This window comes from Pyxicephalus adspersus, chromosome 6 (assembly GCF_032062135.1).
Source record: "Pyxicephalus adspersus chromosome 6, UCB_Pads_2.0, whole genome shotgun sequence".
Taxonomy (NCBI): Eukaryota; Metazoa; Chordata; class Amphibia; order Anura; family Pyxicephalidae; genus Pyxicephalus; species Pyxicephalus adspersus.
In genome coordinates, this window is record NC_092863.1 from 81,643,076 (window position 1) to 81,665,616 (window position 22,541).

A 22,541-nucleotide genomic window follows, 5' to 3' on the forward strand; every position below is an offset into this window, starting at 1 on the left:
ATTAAAAGATGGCAGGAAATAGGCGAGGAAATAGGTGCTGTGAGACAATTATGTACTAAAGCCTCCTATCTGTAATGAATAGTATTATTAGATAATAGGATGTGCAGCTGCCATGGTTTTGCACATATGACCAGCTATATCACCTGCCATTTGAAAGCTTAAGTACTTGTTGACATTAGATAGTTAGCAGGCAGTTTGGCCACTCTGTACCTGCCTTTCCTAGCACTAGCTAACCCTGGCAGCATGCATTTGTGGCCGATTTAGGTAAAAGCACATTGCAGTTTGTTTAAAGGGTATGAACAGTTATAAATATATATATCTGCATTGATAAAGATGATGCTGTACATAAAAGATTCATTTATGCTTTTTTGATTTTAGTTAAGCTACATGATGGTGAAAAATATTTTATGTGCTTTATCTCATTATTTAAAATGTTTGTTTCTAGGTATAGGTATTACATAAAATCACAAAGCATAAATGTATTTATATAAACTTTATTTTTTTCTGTTGTTTGTTCTTTTAGCCATGTCCAACAGGGTCTCGAGATTTCAGGGAAAAGCAGTGTGCAGACTTTGATAACATGCCATTTCGTGGAAAATACTACAACTGGAAACCCTACACTGGAGGTACGTGACACAGCCCTGACATTCAGAGGTAGTAACAGTGAGACAGTGAGACTACTGGTGCTATCTCCTAGTAAATTCTATGAAGACAGTGATGAAAAGCATCACTTTAGCTGTCACAGTAGGTTGGGGAGGTCACACAGCAGTTACAGACCTGTTTGGTAGGGACATGCAGAGAGTTGGCTCATGTTAACTAAGCTAACTTGAATGCCTTTCTCCATGGCTGGAATTAGCTTTCACAACAACAACACCCTTTGTGAAATTGGACTTAAGTATCCCCTCATCTGGGTCCCAATTACCCACTTTCTACCTTATTTTAGCACAGTAAAGAACTAAAAGCACATGCTAGCTATCAATATTACTAAAAACCTCAAATAAATCTGCTGTAAGTGTTTGCCACTCCAAAACATTATGCTAGGGAGGAGGAGTTTCATCCAAAAAACAAACAGGTTACTAGTACCTAGTTTTCCACTGACCTAGAAATTAACCACCCCTCCTATTATTGAACTGTTTCAACCACTACCTGACAAAGCCTTCCCACCCCTGGTGACAATCAAGTATGTGTGAAAAAGCAGCCTGTATGCCAACAATTTTTTTTTCCAGTTCCCCTTGTTAGCTGATTGCATTGGCACCCTATACAATTACACAAGTCATTTGGGCTACAGACGCACTTTTCCTTTCATTGTACACACTGGGGCGCAATCCATTTGTGAAAATGGAAATGTTTGAAGAAGAGTTGTTAGTTCCTTCTGCTTGTCTGATCCAGCTATGTAGTGGCTACAGGCTTGTTGATAACCCTAGGCAAACTCTCAGCTCCATAAGCTCTGCTTCAGCTCTGAACAATAAAGCAAGCTCTGGACTTTGGACCATGAGCATGAACAATCCTAGCTTGAGGTACCACCTAGCTGAAAATATATGTTGGGCACTCCCCCAGTTACAAATGGTCTCTTTTTGGCTTGCAGGAAAGTTTGCAAGTTATGATGTGACAGTACACACCAATAGACCATATTGGGCTTTTTGTTATAGATATTTGACTTTGGTATTAGAAAAGTTAAATTGTCCTATTAAGTTGTGATGCTAGCCAAATTCCATGACTTGCTGTACTGCGTTTGTCTGGAGGAGACCTGCTGAATTGTTCTAGGGATAAGCTCTTTCTCATGTTACATGCTGAACTAAGACCAGACTTTTAAACCACATGCCTGCCATACAAGCAGCAGATAATGATTTAAGATTCCACCCATAATCCTTCCTCCTGCTATTATACAGACACTGTGCTGTCTGCTTGAGAAATAAAAAACCTGTAAACTGTTACTGATCTGAATTTTGTAACATTTCACTGTGCAACATCCCAGAACCTTACTAGAAAGGAAAATTAGGTCATGCTTTTAATGTGCTTTTCCATTGACTTAATCATTTGAAGGACGTTTGTTAGTGTACTATGAGTTGGAAGCACACATAATGCTAAACTAAGTTAAATGGGACACAACAGGAAATCATTTGGAACATGTCGCCTACTTCAAATATCATGCAACGTCAACAAACAGTTATTAAAAAGATTCTCACTTTTTCTCACTTAAAACAATGGCTGGTTCTTGAGGGTTCAACTTGTCATAACAGCCACTGAAGTCATTTGTATAACTGGCTAGGTCAACAAAACAAACATTTACTAGGTAAAGGTACACTCCTACCAAACATGATAATTTTGCATCAAGAGGCTGCTCTGCTATTCCCAGGTTTTAAGTAGAAAGCAAGCAAGTAGCATGAATCATGTTATAGAATGCTGTCTACATTATCAAGAGCACTGTCAAAAGCCTAGCTGCCCTGGAAATGTTTACTGTAAAGCTCAAGGTAATGTGTGTCTAGCTCTAGTGCTATTCTGAACTGGAATCCGGACAATAACTTGGCCAACACCATTAATATCTATACTACCCGATGACCCTAAAAACCTGGGTCTCTCTCTTATGCTGACAGTGAACACAGTTGCTGTGGCTGTCTTCTTCTTGCTCCCATTCTCAGTGTTGCCCAAGAATTTGAATAGGTAACCGTAAGCTTTGCTTGCTGTTTGCCTAATAGAGGCATCCAGATTTTTGTGATCCCAGGCTGCTCTGGAAGTGAATAAAGGTACAGGCAAAAGGAGGTGCCTTTGTTAAATCCCTATTACATGGGACACACAGGACTGGATTCTACAAATTCACGCAGGTGCTCTGAATTTCCTAATATAGCTGAGTATCAATGTTTGCTGGTTTGCATACATAGTTCATAGGCACAAGAAACTCTTTAACTATTGAAAAAAAAGAAAAATGAAGTCTAGTGTTTAGGACACCAAATGACTCAATTCGGTAGAAATAACTGTCTCCTTGTAGTTTTCTGGAAGATGGCCAATGTTACATTTTTCCTAGAATTGTAGAAATACTTGACCCGCATTTAGTAATAAAATTCCAGGTTTTTATAGCGTTACAGTTATTCCTGTCTTAATATAAGAAGCTCTTCTGTGTCCTTAAACTGCCTACCTGACAAGGAACACTATCAATGTACCCTGGTTACTAATAATGTACATGCTATGGCAGAAAGTACTATTTTTACATCTCTTGGTTATTTTAATAATGCAAGGCCATCAATAAGCCTTCCTTTGATTGCTTAAAGTGAAATGTCATCATTAATTAAAAATCCATACATTAGCAATGCTTATTGCCATCATAACTTATTTGAAGAAATTTTGACGTCCGGAAAGTAGAGCTCGATGTTCCAAACCTTTCAGTTCTCAGTTGTGCCTGTGACATCCTGAATAGTTAAAAAACATGATGAATCTTTTTACCTGATTAGGTCTCATACCTGATGTGGAATATTTAGATTGTTAGCAATGTTCCAAAAGTCCTTTTTTTCCCATTTGAGAAAATTAATTCTCTAATAGTCCTACTGTCTATTGTCATCAGTACTAGAATTGTTGGAAAAACTAAAGTTTTGAGTTGTCGCTGGAATAGGTTTAGAAAACAAGACTCTTCCAAGGGGAGCAGACAATAGTAGATTTTCTTTATTAAAGTTTTAAAGAATCCTAAGAATTTTTTTTTTTTGTCCTTTACCTAAAATTATATCTGCTCTTGTTGAACAGGTGAAATAGGTTTTGCAATGTGAGCTTCAAAAGAGGAAGCTGCATTCCTAGTTTTTTATCTATAGTTTAAGGTATCGGGTTCTGTGGCGGATGTACATCGGAGTAGATGGCTGGGATTTTTCAGCATTAGTTCTATAGCCATAACGTTTACATAAGTGACATTCTTTGTCTAGTGGACTGAGGTCATGCATGCTCTTTTTACAAAACACACTGATTGACTTACAGTGTCTGCTCTAATGTATATTGAGGTGACATGAGGTGAAACAGATGGCCAAATAAGGACAGATCAGGTCACCAGTGGGTCACAAATCTATAAACAAGGGAGAACTATTAGGCATTGATGTATGGTTTGTTATTTTATGGGGACGGGTCAGGTTGCTTTTTAATCTGAATAGGATCCCATTTTTTTAGTGTACATGGTAATGTAGGGTTAGATCATGGGTGTAAATAATGTCTTTGTCAATCTCTGTTGTAAGTATTATAGGAATAGGATAGTTCTGATATAAGTGTATCTACAGAGAGAATATTTTATAACATATACAGTATCTTATACTGTAGGATAGTTCTGATGTGAGTGTAAAATGTTGGCACATTGAAATGATCTAGAATCTGAAACCAAAAATGGCATATTTACTCTTTCAAAAAAAAAAATATTTTTAATTAACTTTAATTAAAGGCCAGAGACCAGTAATATGCATTTGCCAGCTGTGATCAGTGTGGCTTCATCATCTGAATACCAGAAAATGCTAATTGCTTTGCTGTTTCTGAATTTGAAGTAGTTTAAAGTCACAGAGAACAACCATGGTGCCAGAAATGTGTTACAATTCCTTATATTTATACTTAATCCAGGTCAGAAGAATAAAACGATAAAGAATCAGCATAACAGCCAGGAAAGAACAATTCTCAGAAGGACTAAGCAGCAATGGCAGCCTTCATTGTGCCCCTATGACAGATTCCCTTTAAATTAGCCCAGTGTTTTCTTTTTTCTAATTCACACAATCTACGGTTAAGAGTTAGTACTTTTAACTCCAGGTATCCGCACGGAAGCTTTAAGGAAATTGCAGAGTTATATTTTATTGACATCAATTTGTTTAAATGTGTGCGTAAAACCAGACTGTGTTGTTCGTCATACTTAAACCTGACTTTGCAACTGTTTAAATTGAAGAAAAATTATTATATCGCAGGCTTAAGTATATTAACTGTAGCTTGTTTTTTCTGTGATTGCACTTCTGTGGTTTGAAATCTTGCAGGCCACATATAAAACATTAATATCTCTGTTCATTCTGCAATCACAGGTGGTGTTAAATCGTGTGCATTAAACTGTTTGGCTGAAGGCTATAACTTTTACACTGAGCGGGCCCCTGCTGTTATAGATGGAACGCGCTGCAATGCCGATTCCCTGGATATCTGCATCAACGGAGAATGCAAGGTTAATGGATTTACATTTTAACAAACACCTGGACATCTGAACATTTGTCTGATAACACTTTTCTTCCCTTTCTTTGTTTCCCTGGATTCATTCAGTCTAGCTTTGGATCACACTTTCAGTGGAAACATTCCTCCAAGATTGCTGGATTCTTGATTATGTAGTCATTTAACTAAAGTAGAACTCCAGTTGGGTGATACAATGCTTGGCAGAAAATCAAACAACATCTATCATGGTTACAGACAAACAAACTGATGATAAAACCCATCAGAATCCACTAAAAGCAATAACTATGTAAAACACATTTGGGTGTCCTGACCCTTCAAACCATAGCTAACAAAGGAAAGCATAACATAACAAACAACACAAAGTAAGTAATTCCTGATTGGTGCACCCGACATGAAAAGGTCCCAGTCTACAATTCTCACAAAATGGTTTAGTCAAACTTACATGTCGATATTCAACTTCAAGATAAATAGTAAACACATATTTACCCTATGTGTCTTTTATAGGCGTGCCGCTTTGGATGGATTGTAATATTGCATTATGTATGACAGGAGTTTTACATTTTTCTAATGGAAACATTTGTTAATCTCTTTTGGTTAGCATGTAGGTTGTGATAACATTTTGGGCTCAGATGCCAAAGAAGACAGGTGCAGAGTATGTGGAGGAGACGGAAGCACTTGTGAAGCTATAGAGGGATTCTTCAATGATTCACTGCCCAGAGGAGGTAAATTGAAAGTATATAACCCAAAGGGAGGCAGCTGTTGACATACAGTAAATCTGATCTGGGGCTCAGAATTTAAGAACTATTGTTTTATATCTGACAACATCGAGGAAGTTGGATCTTTTTTTTTAATTTAGATATGAATAGTATTTTCTTTCATTGATTTCTATTAATGCTATGCTTTGTAAAAACAGAGGTGTCAAGTAACTTAGGATGACAGCTTCTCAATCCAACCAGTTTCAGAGTACCGCTGGCTGAGACATTTCAAGAGGGCTAAAGAGACTGGACAATCTGTAATTTCATAACAATCCTATATAGGAACAGCTCCCGTTGTGTGTATATAGCTGCTGTTTTATGTTATTCCACTACAGACTATCATCATGATCTATTTTATTTGAAACTTACCTTGTCCACCAATCAAAACTTTTTTTTGTTTTTGAAACCTTGCATATATCATGTTTTTGATGACTTTTTAAATAAAAATTCTAATTACTTCAGTTATTTAGGTGATTACCTTTTTACTTTAGGTGATTTACTTTTTTACAAACTCTTTTTTTATCATACTGATTTGACAGTATTAAAAATGTTTGGTTAAATTTGGTAATTCTGATCATGGATTGAGCATTGCATTCATTGTTCTTCCACAACAGACTAGTTAGATTAAGAATTAGCCCTTAAAGCACAAAATATATAATTATATGACTTTACTTCTTTAACATAAAGGAATAATTAACAGACAGAACTACACAATTGGACAGCCTTTGAAATGGTTGAATTTATAGAGAAAAGAGTCCGTGCTTAAGGTCTCTTATTGGTAACTTCCTTAGGGCCCCTATTGTTACCTGTCATGGGTAGCTAAAAAGGGACCTGGAAAAATGTAACTACTATATGGACACAAGACTGACTTCCGAGGGGCTTGTTTCTGCTTAATTGTCACAAAATCAACACAAGTCACAGTTTTATTGTTTGGAGGACTTTCATGTATGTAGCCTATAAAGAAACTGTATACTAGAACAGAATGTATAGTTCATAAAATATTGTTTAGTACCCAGGCTGTATTTTTAAAAAAGGTTACCTTTTATCTTAATTCAACATTAGCTGGGTTAACATTATTATTAATAAACAGGATATATATAGTGCCAACATATTACGCACCTCCATACGTTAAATAGGGGTTGCAAATGACAGACGAATACAGTGACACAGGAAGAGAGGACCCAGGTATATTTATTATTTTATCCCTTTGATAACCATATATGTATAAATGTTTGTGACTAGTAGCTATCTCCACCATGCCTTTGCTACTGACCTCATACACATATTAGCAGGACATGGTAACTGCCAGGTTTTCACAGACATATGTAAGTTGTCCTTATGTTATTAATAGGCCCTGGAGGTATAAAGTATTAGGTCTCCAACATGTCTTGATTATAAGTTTCCATTTATTAGGGAGAACATGATAGCCTATTAGTCATTTGCCATTATTTGTGCTCCATTGCTCATTAGTTTCAAATTTAAAATCTTTCAAAAGTCTTTGAGTTGGACTGATGTTTAAAATAGTTTAGATATGTTAAAAGCTAGATTTCCAAAAGAGGTAAACAATAGCACTGATTGACGTTAATATGAGCTTCAGTGAGCATGTGTATAAAAAGTCTTAAGATAAATATAGGGTGTTTTACAGCACATAGAGAAAAAGAGTCTCTGAAGGAGGATCTTTTATGTAGATCTGGTATCTCTTTTATTTAGGAAATAGTTTGCAGAAAGTTGTAAAGTTTAAAAACCACATGCAGCAGACAGTGGCAGCAGTACATCTCTACAGTGCAGTACATTTCCTCTTGTTTTATTCCATAAAAGACCCTGCAAGTACAGAAAAATACTTGTTGATCTGCCAGAAATGCACTCAGCCCCTAAATCCTGATCAACAGGCATTTTTACACATATCGAAGAAGAAAACAAGATGCTTTCAATGGTATATTTAACAGACCATAATAGGGCAAAGAGGAGAGGTTTATTGTTAGTGATAACATCTTATGCACTGCTTCTAACATGGTAGTTCTGTTAGACTAGAGTTGGGAACTACACTTTGAAGAGGATGCATGGCATGGCCGTGTGGATTTCCATTTTACATTACAGTTAAAAAAAACTTAATGTTTTAAAGCAAATGTGCTGAAGCTGTTTAGACATGGTCCATACAAGCAGCATTCACATTGATGATTCAGGGAGATGCATGCGTATGTAATCTTTCTGCTAATTCAATATGTTTAAATTAATATTTACTTCTAGTTGAATCCTGGCCATTTTAAATGTATTCTGCATTCTAGTTAGCTACATTACCTAAAAGAGGCCAGTAATTCAGGTGGTCTCTTAGGGATCTGTAGAATATACAGTGTGTGATGAGGAATAAATGATTCTATAATTGCATTGTATCTCCGTGCAGGATACAGATGCTGATAATAACAGGGTGATCTTTGCCTTTCAGGCTACATGGAAGTCGTTCAAATTCCACGAGGTTCAGTTCACATTGAAATTAAAGAAGTTGCCATGTCTAAGAACTACATTGGTAAGTGTTTACTAGAGATAAATGGACAGATAAGTTTAAGTTGATGGATGATAAAAACGTAATTGCCACAAATCACGGGCGGGGGGGCAACAAATTATTTTTATCTAATACTTGATTTACTAGAATTCAATAACCTGAGTGGCAGTGCTATGATCACAAGTGTCTGGTATAAATGTCAAATATTCTTAACTAGTTGTTTTGTTTCATTTATTGTCAATGAACAAAAAAGCATATTTGAGTGGTATATGGAATGCTTGGCAGTGTTAAGCTGCGTACACACTTCCAATTTTTGTCGTTGGAAAGGATCTTTCACGATCCTTTCCAACGACAAAGGACTACACGATGCATGAACGGTGCTGTACATACAGCACCGTTCTGCTCTATGGAGAGGGGAGGGGGAAAACGACGGCGCGGCACCCTGCTGTGCGCTCTCCCCCTTCCCTTGCATTAGGATGCACGCCATGGATGCTGTACACACGCCAGATTCTCACCCGATAATCTGGCTGATGCCGATTATCGGGCGAGAAAAATCTGACGTGTGTACGTAGCTTAAGCTTTACTATCAGCTTTTTACTCTCAAAATACTAACTGGTATACAAACACGAAAATGCTGCAACCATTTAGAACCCACCAATGGGCAAGTGAGGCTCTCCAAATTCCCTGGATCTTTTAGTTCTCTGGTACTAAGGAAGAGGTGGAGAAATCCCAGTAATAGCTGATTTTTATTGGGGCCAGTAAATTGGTAAACACCTCACCCACTAAACTAGTTTAGAACTCCTATGGTAAATTTCCCTGTTATTCTTTAACAAGTTGTACAGTGCCTTGCTGTAAACCACTGGGCACCTTACTAAAACAAAAAAATATTTCTCATTATCTAAAACTCTTTACCTTGAATTTGATGAATGGAGATTATCTAGGAAAACAGGGGAGGGTGTATGTGTTTGTAGAGGAATAATCCTTTTTCTGTAATAATGCTTGGAAGGTATTGTGTTTATGAAGTTAATGTAATTATTGTGGATTAAACTTCAAATATAAGGAAAAATGTACTAACATAATATGTAATGATATAATATAAAAGTACATCACCTTACTTAAAGCCCAACTAAACTCAACAAACAAACTAAACAAGTCACATTCTAATATCAGTCAGGTTCATAAGTGAATACATTCAGTGTATATAGGTATAATTCTTGTGTCATTCTTATTTTGTGAGATCACATGGTGGAGAATAAACTGGTTTGTCATCTGTAGGTTTCATATATTTCTTTTTCCCAGCATAATCCAAAATTATAAACCCAAAATCACAAACTAAAAATTGCATGTTCTTTTGGTAACAAAACATTAAAAAATACTTTTCCATCTTTATATTGCACCCTAGCTCTGAAATCTGATTCAGACGACTATTTCATAAATGGTGCCTGGACAATAGACTGGCCAAGAAAATTTGATGTTGCTGGGACAGCATTTCATTACAAACGCCCAACTGATGATCCTGAATCCCTGGAAGCCTTAGGACCAACAACAGAAAGCCTCATAGTAATGGTAAATAAAGTTTTTCATAACTGAGATATATGACAGTTTTGCGTGTGTGTACAGGAGTTGTTTTTTTTGTTTTTTTTTTGTGAATACCGGTATATTTTAACAGAAAATATTCTTAAAGCACTGATTATGATATCAAGGTATATGTAACACTGGAGGAAGTGTACAAACTCCTGCTGGATTACTTTGCCCTGAGTCCTTACTATAGACATTTGCTTTCTCTGATTTTTCTAAGTTGTTAAAGTAACAGGAGGTAATGAACTAAAGGGAATTCATCTTTGATTTAGAGAGATTTTCTCTTACTTTTGTGTCATTCAAGCAGTTTGCATTCCCAAAGCATTGTGTGTACATGTAAAAGTCACTTGAAGTGAACTAAAGCCCATCAACACTGGCTCAAATGTTCTTGATGATCATTTAAAGTGTATCTAATCCCAAGAACATAAATTTATTATTGCTTACCAGTCTATGGATGTGGTGGCTGTAGGAGTTTAATTTTTTTTAGTTTTCCCCCTTTCTCACCTGTAAATCATAAACTTCTTGTCCCTGGGGAACTACATTCATGGCCCACTTTTCCTATGGAGGTAGCTGTGGTTGTGAACATGTGCCTTAGCGAATTTCCATTACATAGAGGCTGATGGGATTAATAGTTAAACAAAAAAACTATACAGTTGTTTTTACATTAAGTTTATCTCCCAGAAAGTGACAAGAAACTACATTTTTGATATGACAAACATGTTTTTTTTAACCTTTTAAAAATGCAGTCCAATGCAGTCCAAATCCAATGCAGCCACCACATCTGTGGTACAGTAAGTTCCAGTTTTATTTTTGAGTTGGTTATCCTTAAAGAATTATGCATCTTCATTATCCACAGTAATTTAAAAAACATACAAATTGTATATTTCTGTCCAGAGAAGACTCTTATATGTCTACATATGCATTTCCCATAATACTGATATATCAGCTGAGCTGATATGATTTTCTGCAGGTAATACAACATGATACAATATGATCTAGACTCTTCCATGCCCTGCTATTGTCCTGTTGCCTTAGTGAACATTACAAATACTTTCTTCTAATGTTTGCAGTTGTACAACTGGCCTTATATGGTCAGTAATTGTTACACTTATTCCTACAAGGAAGCAGGGAGTTTCACTGAACTGTACTTTGCAGATACTCTTTTGGCTTTAAAAAATTGCTTAACTTGGTAATTTAATTTGCTTAGGAAAACGCACAGAATGATAACAGTGAAAAAAAAACAAGGTTGTAAAAGCGTGTGTAGATTTTATTACAAATATGTGCTTTGGAAAAAAAAAGTGGCATGTCTGTTTTCCCGTGCCTTTCCCTTTCCAGACTTTGTTTTGTAACATAATTGTATGATTCTGTAATCATTTTTGTTGTCAGATTCTTCTACAGGAACAGAACATAGGAATTCGATATAAGTTTAATGTCCCCATAACCAGGACCGGCAGTGGCGATAATGAAGTGGGGTTTTCTTGGCATCACCTCCCATGGTCAGAATGTTCAGCTACATGTGCTGGAGGTAAGATTTTCTAGTATCATGGACATAGTATCTAGTTCATTATCAGATGTTTTCTGGAGCTCCATGCTTTACTGAAAGTATCAGTGTAACAGAAGTGAGAGATACAGGCAGGACTATCCTTTCCACACAGCACCCAGCAGTAGTTTTAGTCCCAACAGGTAAGCCCTTTCTGTTTATGGCTAAGGAGCCATTAATTCTCACTTATACCCCAATCTAAGAAGCATAAAATCAGACTCCTAGATTGAAATCTGAACAAGGGCACTATCTGCATGGAGTTTTTATGTTATTTGTATGGGTTTCCTACCACATCCCAAAAACATACAGGTATAATAATTGGCTTACCCGCCAAAATTGACCTGTTAGGAACATTAGACTATGACTATGGTGGATTGTGATCTCCTTTAAGGTAGATGACTATAGACTCTGTAAATGCTGTGAAATATATTGACATTATATAAACACATGATAATATTTATAATAACTTTCAAGTCATATTTACACTATTACATTGCAATAACGCCACAATTACATTTTCACTTTTAAGTTTACTTATTGTTTACAGTTTTTATTTTCAATTTAATAAGTCATAGCCATTGCAGCAATGGAGCCTTGTTTATTGTTTGTTTGCAATAAAGCATTAACTTAACCAAACTAAAACGATTGTTAGTTGCCCTAACAAGTTGTATTTTGACTTAAAGGAGAGGTAAATATATTAGTAATCATATAGCCAATGATAGTTTTACAAATACCATGTTATAGCTTAGTGAATTTGGCTGTTTGCACTATATAAAAGTATTCACCATATTGGTAATAAATATGAAGAGCTCCTGTTTACATCCTTTAAATTTACTTTCTATCTGGGACGTAAAAGTTTATTTGGGCTGTTTACCTTTTCTTTATTCTCTCTTTTTCAGCAATATGATCCAGAATATATATTTTCTTTTAAGTATAATGAATTTATCAAACCTTAGAATTCCCATCAGTGACATAAGCGATATTGCCTTATTTTTTAGTTATTCTCTGCTTGTCCTTCATGTGTTGTAATGTCCTTCAGGCCTTCCAGCTGGAGTGTGTCTGCAGGCAATAAGTGTGTGTATAGCATATCCACCCCATCTGATAGCACTCTGCTTTAACAGCCCCAGTGTGATCTGCTTTCATCATGGTAAATTAAAGCCAAACCAGTCCATTTATCCAATTTACATACAATTGCATACATAAGCACATTGTCGCGTCATCTCTGCAGCAGATGTGAAGATCTTATATGTGGAGGTTGCAAAGCTGCGCTTGTAAGTTCACCCACTGGAACAGAGTGTAATAAAATAGCCACTGCATATATTACAAAATAGATACAGTTTCTGCCTATTTACTTCAATATACATGCTGAACTGTGAAAATTGTGTAGTCCGCCTCCAATAATATGGTTCAGCAATGTAAAATTTGTGTATACTAATAGAATGAACATTTTATTTGCTCCCTCTTTATACCGGTAAAGAAATTCTCCTTCACTTCCTGTCTAGGACACTGAACAGGAAGTTAAAGTATATCTTTCCAATGTGAGGAATAATCAATCTTATTCCATTTAAATTTAAATGTGTGTGTACCCTGATTTAATACCTAGAGGCAATTTGACTCCTTTCCATAGGAGAAACAGACAACAATAAAAAACCGGACAGGGTTCCTTTGGTTACCCTACATTTTTTTATTTTTGTTTGTTTTTTTTTTTTTGCCCTACATTTTCCTAAATGCAAAACTGTAAATGCAAATTAAAAAAAATGTATTATGGTCAGTACAGTCAGTAACAAATGCATGAACTTGGCAACAGTCACCCATTAGATTAACAGTTAAATAAACCAAAACTTTTTTAACAAACCAAAACTATGGAGTTTTATTACTACAACCATTATTACCAATGAAAATAATAATTGATTTATTGTAAATATCAGGTGATAATAAAGCAAATTTAAATCATATTTCATTGTGTAGCATTGGTGATTGGTAGGTTTTTGAGCAGTGAGGAATATAGAAAAGATGTTATGTTTACTTAATAAAGAGTGGGCCAAGAGTAGAGAATTTGAGTTGCTCAAATGGCAGCAATCAAAAAGTGCAATACAATCTGCTTGATAGAAAAAAAACAGAAGAAGGAGAATGCAATCATGTATGCTCTTAAAATCATGTGATGATCTGCCCTTAGCCAATTATAGAGTTTTCTCAAACCTAATCCTGGAAAACTCATAGGGCTCCCTTGGCACCATACTGCAGCCTTAGTTTTATGAACAGGATGTAAAATGCAGCCCACAACGGGAAGCTACGCGGTGTCACCAACAGCAACCTAAAGGGAGCACTCTGCACATGTCCATAAAGCAATGCTGGACCCTAACAATACAGTGAAAAAATTATATGAACAATTCTTGTTTACATGATTCATTTCTTTTCCAGTTTTCAAGAAGAGATTATCACCTTTTGAAACAGCAATGCTTTTTTTGCGCATTTGACTGTACACTTTTTCTTTGTTGCCTTTTTTGTGCAGCTTTTGAAATCATTACCATTTTCCATTCTCGCATGACAACTATGTTGGAAAAGGGAAAAAAAATGGTATCCAGAAAATTCAGACATTATGGTGCTTGTAAATGCTCATTTAGTGAAAATTGTGTTTATAATTTAGTATCTTGAAAAAGAATACTTTGAATATAAGACTTCTTTTTCCATTCAGAAGACAAAGGTATTGGCAAAGGGATGAACCTCTCATGATTTGATGAGGATGTCAGAAGGAATGTCTGGGTTAACCAGCTTGTTACTCTTTTATTGATGCACCATTCACCCGGTTTTGGCAATCCTACTATGAAGATTTGTAAGGCTATACCAACATTTATTTTTGCGGTTGTCCTTTAAATTGAACATACCATGAACACATTTGCCATTTGAGGTGTCCAGTAGAGCTTTAGGGCATAGAAAACCATAGACGCTGAACTGGATTTTGAGGAACATCTGTAAATCCATGATGGGGGTTGACACTTAATCAGTTACGTTTTTGTTTTCACAAGCATGGTCTTTTATTGTTAGTCATAAATCTTGTGGATTGAAAAGCTGTTTTTTTCCACAGAGCTGCTTGTAATTATTCCCCTGACACTTTGAATCAATTTATCTAGCCGTATTTTCCATATTATGGGTGATGTCTGACGAGAGCCTTTCCTGCCAGTAAATTCATGACTGCTACCATTTCAAACAAGAGAATCTATTCCCAAACAAAGCTTCCTGCACAATAGCATTTCTGCAGAAGGAATTTCCACTTTATAATTACCAAAAAATAAAATTCTGAAAGGTTGACATGTGACTGAAGTCTGTCCATCTCTCGAGTAGGACCATAACTTGGCAAATTAGCTCATCACCAAACCGGTGTGAAACACAGTAGATTCTTTTGAGAACTGAAAGTATCTACATTCATCACTTCCATTACAAATCCCAAAACCAAAAAGTTTGTCCCTGATTTAGGATACAGGGTGGAGCCATAAAAAATTATTTTATGCTCCATGATCAAATCTACATACCAAATCACTGGATTATAACACAGACACAGTGTAAATTCATAGAAAAATATGTTTGCATTTCATGCAACTGTTTTACACTTGTTGGCGGTTATTGGTGCAGTGCATAAAACAATAGCTTCTATGCAGTAGGATTTGGGGAGCAAAGCATAAAATATAACTGAACAGGTTATGATGCAGTAGGCAAGAATGATATAAAATTTCGAATGTTAAAACTTCTAAACAAGTGTAAAGCTCAGGAAAAAATGTCTACTTTTCCATTCTTGGAATGAAGATATTTAATGATATATTGCCATACTTGTTCAGCAGTGGAAAATATTTGGTACATTTCTTCCTTTATTGTTTTAAATAGAAGAGTGAAAGATTGTGAGAGATTGCTGAAAAATCTACCTGTGCAATAATCATATGTATACTATATGTGTGGCTGTTAAGCTGCTCAATGTGAACATTGCTTCCTTAATAGCCTTGCCTATCCCATGTCTCACTCCAGTTCTGCCAGGTTGTGTCTGGCAAAAAGCAGTAGTCTGCAGTTTGGAATGATGTGAAGCACCCATTGCTCCAGTTTCCAGGCATATGGTATAGGCTGCTTAGGCTATATAAAGAGAAGCGCGGACCATTAACCACAAGCAGTGGCAGAACTCTTGTGTGCATGGAGTCATTTTTAGGTAGCCTAACAGGTTGAATAGCATAAAAATGGCTTGAATAATGCTCACTGGTGGGCTTAAAATGTTCACAAAGTAGGTGTAATTTCCAGGTAACCAACATCTCTGCAGTGGATAGGAACTGGACCTGAAACAATTGATAAAAATTATAGAAAAATTTTGAACCATGAAGGTGCATTGTTTTCAGCGAGCTGGTTGACTGGCAAGTTTGCATAGTAAGAAGGAGCAAAAAAAACACAATTGTATAAAAGCTTCTACGCAGTTAACTGAAGTAATCTGGGGATATGATTGCTTTAATGACATATAATATGTTTATCTTGACAAAACAGGGACTATTTACATTTATTTTAGGTTGAGTTTATTATGACCATTGGGCAATAAAACATAATATAGATCCAGACTAAAGAAGTGAAAGTGCTATAGCGTAGCATGTAACTCTCCCAATAGCTAACTGTTGCCTGTATAGAGATTCAGAGTAACATTTTTTTCAGCAAAGTGTCCCCAATTGTTACATACTTCTATAAGGATGTTAATTAATGAGATGTTTAGATTGAATGATTTATTATGAATGGCTGGCAAGGAGTCTCCTATTGAATAGTTAAACCCTTGCAGTCTATGACAATATCACACGGAGGCCCCTGAGAAGTGCTTTTTACTTAGTGGTGGGGTGATGCGCTCTCTCTTGTGATCTATCAGCCTAAAAAGGCCGGGGGGCTGTTTGAAGCCTATTCAGTAGAATAACCTTGAGCTGGAGGTGCGAAATGAAAAGTGACAGAGCTTTATAATCAGAGAGCACTGAAACTGAAAGAAGATCCTTTGTGCTTCTGTGTGAGGTGGCACTTTCCCACAGTAAATGATCATATTTCATTCAAACAGCAACCATCTTTTCCCTAATTTGATTACAAGCATGTAATTAGTAGGAAGTCCACTTGCCCATAGCTAAAAGATCATAAATAGGGATACTGCAGTATTTTTAGATTGTCTAGAATGGGCTTTTGGGCATCCTAATTTGAAGCTAAACGTTTTTAGAAAATGGTTGTGTTTTAATAACTTGTGTGCTAAATATTTGCAATACTAGTATTCCTAAAAAAAATTTATTTGTTATTTTACAAGCCATCATGCTTATTCTTTCATGTTTAATAGTTAACCAAACTCTCCAGAAGACGGATTGTTACAGAAGATGGGAAAGTCTATAACAATGCAAGGGAGGGTTGAATGGTTGCAGTAAAAATTAGGTTTCACCAATCCGACCTAAAGTTGAGTGTGCCAAGCACTCCTGGCAGTCTTAAAGTTTCCTTTAAAGTACATATAAGCCCTAACTAAATTACTTTTAGTTTGCTAAAGCTTTGTGAATCATAATCTTGCTTCATATAAGTAAAGCTGATCTCAGGCAGTCTCATAGTTATATCATATACTCCAGTGATGACTGTATGCAGTTTGTCAGGAGTTTCCCAATAGTGACAAAAGTGTACCATGTCTGCATAAAGTGTTTGTTTATGTAGTCCCATCAACAATGTAGTCTCAATCGGAAGCCAGGGTGACAGAACATTGTCATAAAATATTAGTAGTGGCCTAAACAAGGATGTTCATGGTAGGATCACCAGGCGTTTTTTTAAGGGAAGTTACAGATAAAAATATAGAAAATTACATTTAAGGTTACATTACTATGTATTACACTGGTACACACTAATATAGTATGTCTAAAGACTTCTACTGCAATTTGTTGTTTAAGTGTTTTTTCTGTTCTTGTGTTTGCTTATAAAACTTGCATTGAAGTTGTACCTTTACACTGGTAAATAAATCTTTAGATACAAGCTTCTTTTTTTATTCCCAATTAAAGTGAACTATGTTTACTACCCACTCCATAACTACTGTGTCTTTACTGCCCACTTCTTGTTTTATCCTCACTGTCCTCTTGTCCCAGTTTGTTTCTCCATTTATTCTAATGTCCTAATCAAATTGTTTCCTAAAAATATATTTATCTCTCTTTAGTGGCTTTTATTTGCTTGGTGAGTTGATGATCCAGTGCAAAATGTGTTCCACAAGTTGGAAAATTTATATTGGTTGATGATATCAACTCCTAACTTAATATTTTCTATACATGTCAATAGAGAATACAATGCTTCAAGGAATGATACATTTCTGTATTGTTATTGCATGCTGGTACAATAGCAACATGTAGAAGACCTCATATAATAAATACAGTACACTAATATATTACCTTGTGAACTAAAGATAGCAGTTTTGTATGGTGTTCCTTCATTGATTACCTTGTTTTCCAGGTATACAGAAGCAAGAGGTGGTCTGTAAAAGACTGGATGATAACTCAGTTGTGCAGAATAATTACTGTGATTTGGATAGCAAGCCACCGGAAAACCAGAGGGCCTGTAATACGGAACTTTGTCCACCTGAGTAAGTGCCACTATAGCTTTTCAGGGGAAATTGGTGCTCATAAACTCAAACTGAACCTAGTAGTAGCCTTAGCAAATGTATTGTTTTTATTTTGTAAAACTAAAACCAGGCAAACTTCTAAATACACAGGAAAAAAACAAATATGGAAGCTATTCTACCAGCCAAAGAATTTCCATTTGCCAGGTTTGAGATTTTTAAAGCCTCATCAAAAGCACAACAAGGAGGATGACACCACTTTCTATATTACAACTAAGGAATACACTGCTGACACCGATCTGCTCCTGGGATCACAAGTGAGCTCTGGCACACTGATGGAGTCACCTCTCTGTTCTCCTGTTAGTGTGCTCCTTTTAAGCATATATTCATGCTACTCTACCAATTGGCTACCAGTGTTGCCCCTCCTCCTTGTTTCTATGAAAAAAGGCTGATATCAAGTCATTTTCAGATATTAATTGCATTTATAAAATACATTTAATGATCCAATAAGTATTATACAGGCGATTAATTGTATGTCTGAAACATATGTTTAATAATCATCATGTTTGCTGTAAGCTCCATGATATGAGTTGCACATAAGGGTAGCTGGAAAAACAGGCAAGTCCAGGATATAGATTTCCCTTTTCTATGCTCCCATGCAGTTCAGAAATGAGCCCTATAGCATTTTGTGGTTCCGTCTCGAGCATCTTCCCGAACAAACATGCCTAAAACTGCTCCCATGAGGAAGTCTCGTTTTCTCTGTTTTTCTAATCTTGTTCTCTTCGTTGCACATATTCGTAGTGGTATACCTTGTACCAAAAGATTACAAAATTAAACTTCCAGGTCCTGTATGGCAATCTAGTTCCAAATCCAGTTACTATGTGATGCAATACATGCATAGATTTTTATCCAATGTTTTATTCTCTTAATTGCTTTCACCTTGTATTGAGTAAAGAGGAAAATTGGGTTTTATGCATTTTGTGCTGGCTGTGATAAAGAAAGAGGAGAACAGAAAGATGTGTACTTGTGTCAAAGGTGGGGGCAGCATTACAAAAACATTGTCACTTTTCTCTGAATGGGCAGTGTGATAGTGTCTCTCTAACTGTAACTTTTTCTGTTTTAATCATGGGGTAGCATAGTGCATCTTTCTTATACTCTAGACGTATGATAAAGCTCCATAAGATATTACTCAGAACATTCAAGCATGTGGAGCTGGAGTGTAGGGGGAGGGATGGAGAACAGCGCACACAGACATCCTTGGGGTCCAGGAGGAGAATATGTTTTGTAGTAAGAAGGAATTGACTTAAGTCTCAGAAAAAGTTTTGTTGGTAATTTAAGGATTTATCATGGTCTCTGCTGGAGTGCTTGTGTCTGAAGCTGAAGGCTGTTTACCATTTGTACAGCTGAGGATTTTGACAGTCCGTGAACATGATAAATCTATCCAACTAAACAGAATTTCTCCTTCTGCATATGTGAAGGATGAAGTGGCTCAACAAACATTTGGAATTAGTTTATTGGAAGCAGCCTCTATTGAACCCTAGTGGGGCAAGGGCTCTCTAGCTAAGACTGAGCAGACTGAAATCTCTCCCTCGGGAGCTGCGTTCTCAAACAATGTTATAATCTCTTAAGGCAAGTATTGACTGGGCCTCGATCGCTCTGCTTGGTGCCGTCCACATCTTATCGCAACATACAACTTAAGACATATCTCATTCTTTAAATTATTATCTTGCTGGAATAATTCCTGAAAAATTCTACTTTATGTTTAAAAGTCAACAGATGGTTATGATAACACTCCTATTAAACTGTACCAGAATTCAACAATTGTATCATTTCCTCTGCTGCTGTGCATATAAGATATGCTGCTTCTGTTTTCTGCAATTGGGACGTTGGAATCCGAGTAAAAGATGAAATGGGAACTGTAGTTTTCTGTACAGAAATGAAAACATATTCCTGTGCATCTGTATAAAAAATAGTAATGGCAAGAGCATTTACACTAAGCTGGACACTAAGTCACTAAGGCACCTTTTTCTCATATGGGAAACATTCTTTCTTGGCAACAGGGATCTGGGTATACCGGGCATGTGATAATGTCAGTAAATGGACATCACCTTCAAACAAGCATATTTACTGCAACTGTGAAATGAACCCATGCTTTGTCCATGTGGGGCAGAGCAATAGATTCACTGAAATCCTACTTTCCTTTGTGCCTCTTCTTCATTGTCCAGTAGGGGGTCGGGAGTATACCTAAGTTAAAGTGAAAAACTGGAAACCTCAGGACGCAATGAATGGAAATAAAAAATCCTTTGGCAGCTCACATAGATGTTTTTATTCTCTGTGTATTTAACTTTTTGTCTAAAGTTATTCTTAAAATGTATTTCATGCTACATGTCTTACACCTTGGCTGATATATAGATGTTACTCTGATGTTTTGTTTGTGGGTTATATACTGAGTATTGGAAACATCTATTTTGATTTCTAGGAAGATGTATGCCCTTGGGGGTGTTTCTGGAAAGCTTGTGCTTTCGTCTAAATAATGAAGTTTCTTGTGAAATTGTCTTGTTCTAGAAGGATAACAGAAAAGTACTTTACGCTTGCCTTGAATCCAGCTTCAAGTATCACAGATGTTAAAAAAAAAAGTATTACAAAGACATTCTGTAAGACAATAAACAGATTGAGATCCTGTTCCATCTGATTCCAGCTGTCATTTTACACCTTAGGTTACAAAATTAAAATAAACATGATTGCTTGTCACATAATAGATACTTATTTTTAAGCACATTTTTTTTTTTGGAGGCGGGGGGGATAAGTAGGTCATTCTTTGTAACTGAGCATTACATAGAAAGACTCGATTTTACCTTTATTAGTAAAAACAATTATTTATGGTAGACATACAACTGAAACTTGCATTGGTCAGGCTGCGTTTATTATCACTAAGATAGAAAGCAATGGAAAATCTGACATTTTCCAGATTTAGCTGAACAAAAGATAAAGAGAAAACTTCCAAGAGTAGAAGTCCCCTCATTTTGTTGAAATTACCTCTCAAACATTTCTCTTCTCATCCCTACTCTGAATTCATTATGGGATAAAGACAATGGCCTTCCAGATTCAAGAGATTCTTCTTATGAACCAATTAGCCACAAACATGCAAATTTGAATTCTGGTGCCTATAGACGGGAGAGAGGGCACTGCTGGCCATCCTGGCTGATCAGTTTGTCTTCCATGTAGACTTTTCCATTAGACATTTAGAAAGGCATACATGCATATGAACATTCATCAGATAAAATGGGTAAATATTTTCTAATATCAACAGGTACCTTTACTTGAATGATTTTTCTTTGGTCTGGTTTCCTGAAACAGTGCTTCAAGTGTTGTGTATGTTCTGCATTTTTAATGAACTGCCCTGCTTATCAAACCAGTCTGATGTATCATGTGTTCTTTCCACAGGTGGTTCATAGGTGACTGGACCGAGTGCAGTAAGACTTGTGATGGGGGAATGCGCACGCGCACAGTGCTTTGTATTCGAAGGATAGGACCTTCGGAAGAAGAGACTCTGGATGACATCAGCTGTTTGACACACCGGCCGATTGAAAAGGAAGCTTGCAATAATCAGTCTTGTCCTCCTCAGTGGGTTGCTTTGGATTGGTCTGAGGTGAGAATTGATGTATTTCCCATATTCACGTAGAAACTACCTATTATGCAGCACTTTATACCATCATTTTATACATTCCAATCGGCTACAAAAATGTCTACTGCACTCCTAAACGTACAGACATACAACACTAGTGTCTGTTAAATTCCAGTAAATTTTTGGGTTCTTAGAAAAATAAAGTACGAAGGAAACCAAATGCAAGCATAGGAAAAACATTTCAATATCATTCAATGAGTAGTGTCCCTGGAGGGTGGAATTCAAACCCAGGAACCCAGTTTCTTTCCCTGGCCATGTTCACATGCTGCTTACATGGGGTGAAAAGATCATTACATTTTCTTTGAAAAAAAAGGAATCTTGCTAATCTTTTGCAGAAATTATTTGGCATACTGTGTTTTCAATCAATAAATGAGCTCTAGCGATGTTCCTGTGTATTTCCTATTACTTATCCCCACTGCTACCTTTTTGTCACAAGCCATTCTCAAATGGAATAAACACTTGTGCATATAGGTTTGTATGTGGAACTTTGATGCATGGACCAGCTAAAGGAGTGTTACAGCACAGAATAAAAGAAAACCTTTATTTTGCTTAATTTAAAATGATAATTAAGTGTACTTTTTATGTAAATTTTACATTTGTTGTTCAGTTATATAATATATTGTTGTTGTGTTATATAAACAGATCTGTAGATTCTCCTTCCAGCAGCTTTCTGAATGTCAAGGAAGGGAAAAACTTTTCAAGTAAAACGATGAGATCTGAAAGGAATTCGGCAGACGAAT

General features: G+C 36.3%; 2 protein-coding genes across 2 annotated transcripts in view; one reads left to right on the plus strand and one right to left on the minus strand.

The window, feature by feature from the left end:
- The window catches only part of ADAMTS6 (ADAM metallopeptidase with thrombospondin type 1 motif 6), a 168,685-nt gene that overhangs the window by 125,574 nt on the left and 20,570 nt on the right, over positions 1–22,541 (plus strand). The window contains exons 15-22 of the mRNA XM_072416361.1: positions 524–626; positions 5,028–5,161; positions 5,765–5,888; positions 8,365–8,445; positions 9,824–9,987; positions 11,386–11,524; positions 18,011–18,140; positions 21,561–21,765. Of these exons, the coding sequence (XP_072272462.1) occupies positions 524–626; positions 5,028–5,161; positions 5,765–5,888; positions 8,365–8,445; positions 9,824–9,987; positions 11,386–11,524; positions 18,011–18,140; positions 21,561–21,765 (1,080 nt within the window). The remainder of the gene's footprint in view (positions 1–523; positions 627–5,027; positions 5,162–5,764; positions 5,889–8,364; positions 8,446–9,823; positions 9,988–11,385; positions 11,525–18,010; positions 18,141–21,560; positions 21,766–22,541) is intronic.
- CWC27 (CWC27 spliceosome associated cyclophilin) overlaps positions 1–22,541 on the minus strand; it is a 237,247-nt gene that overhangs the window by 25,839 nt on the left and 188,867 nt on the right. The gene's annotated exons all lie outside the window — the stretch shown is intronic.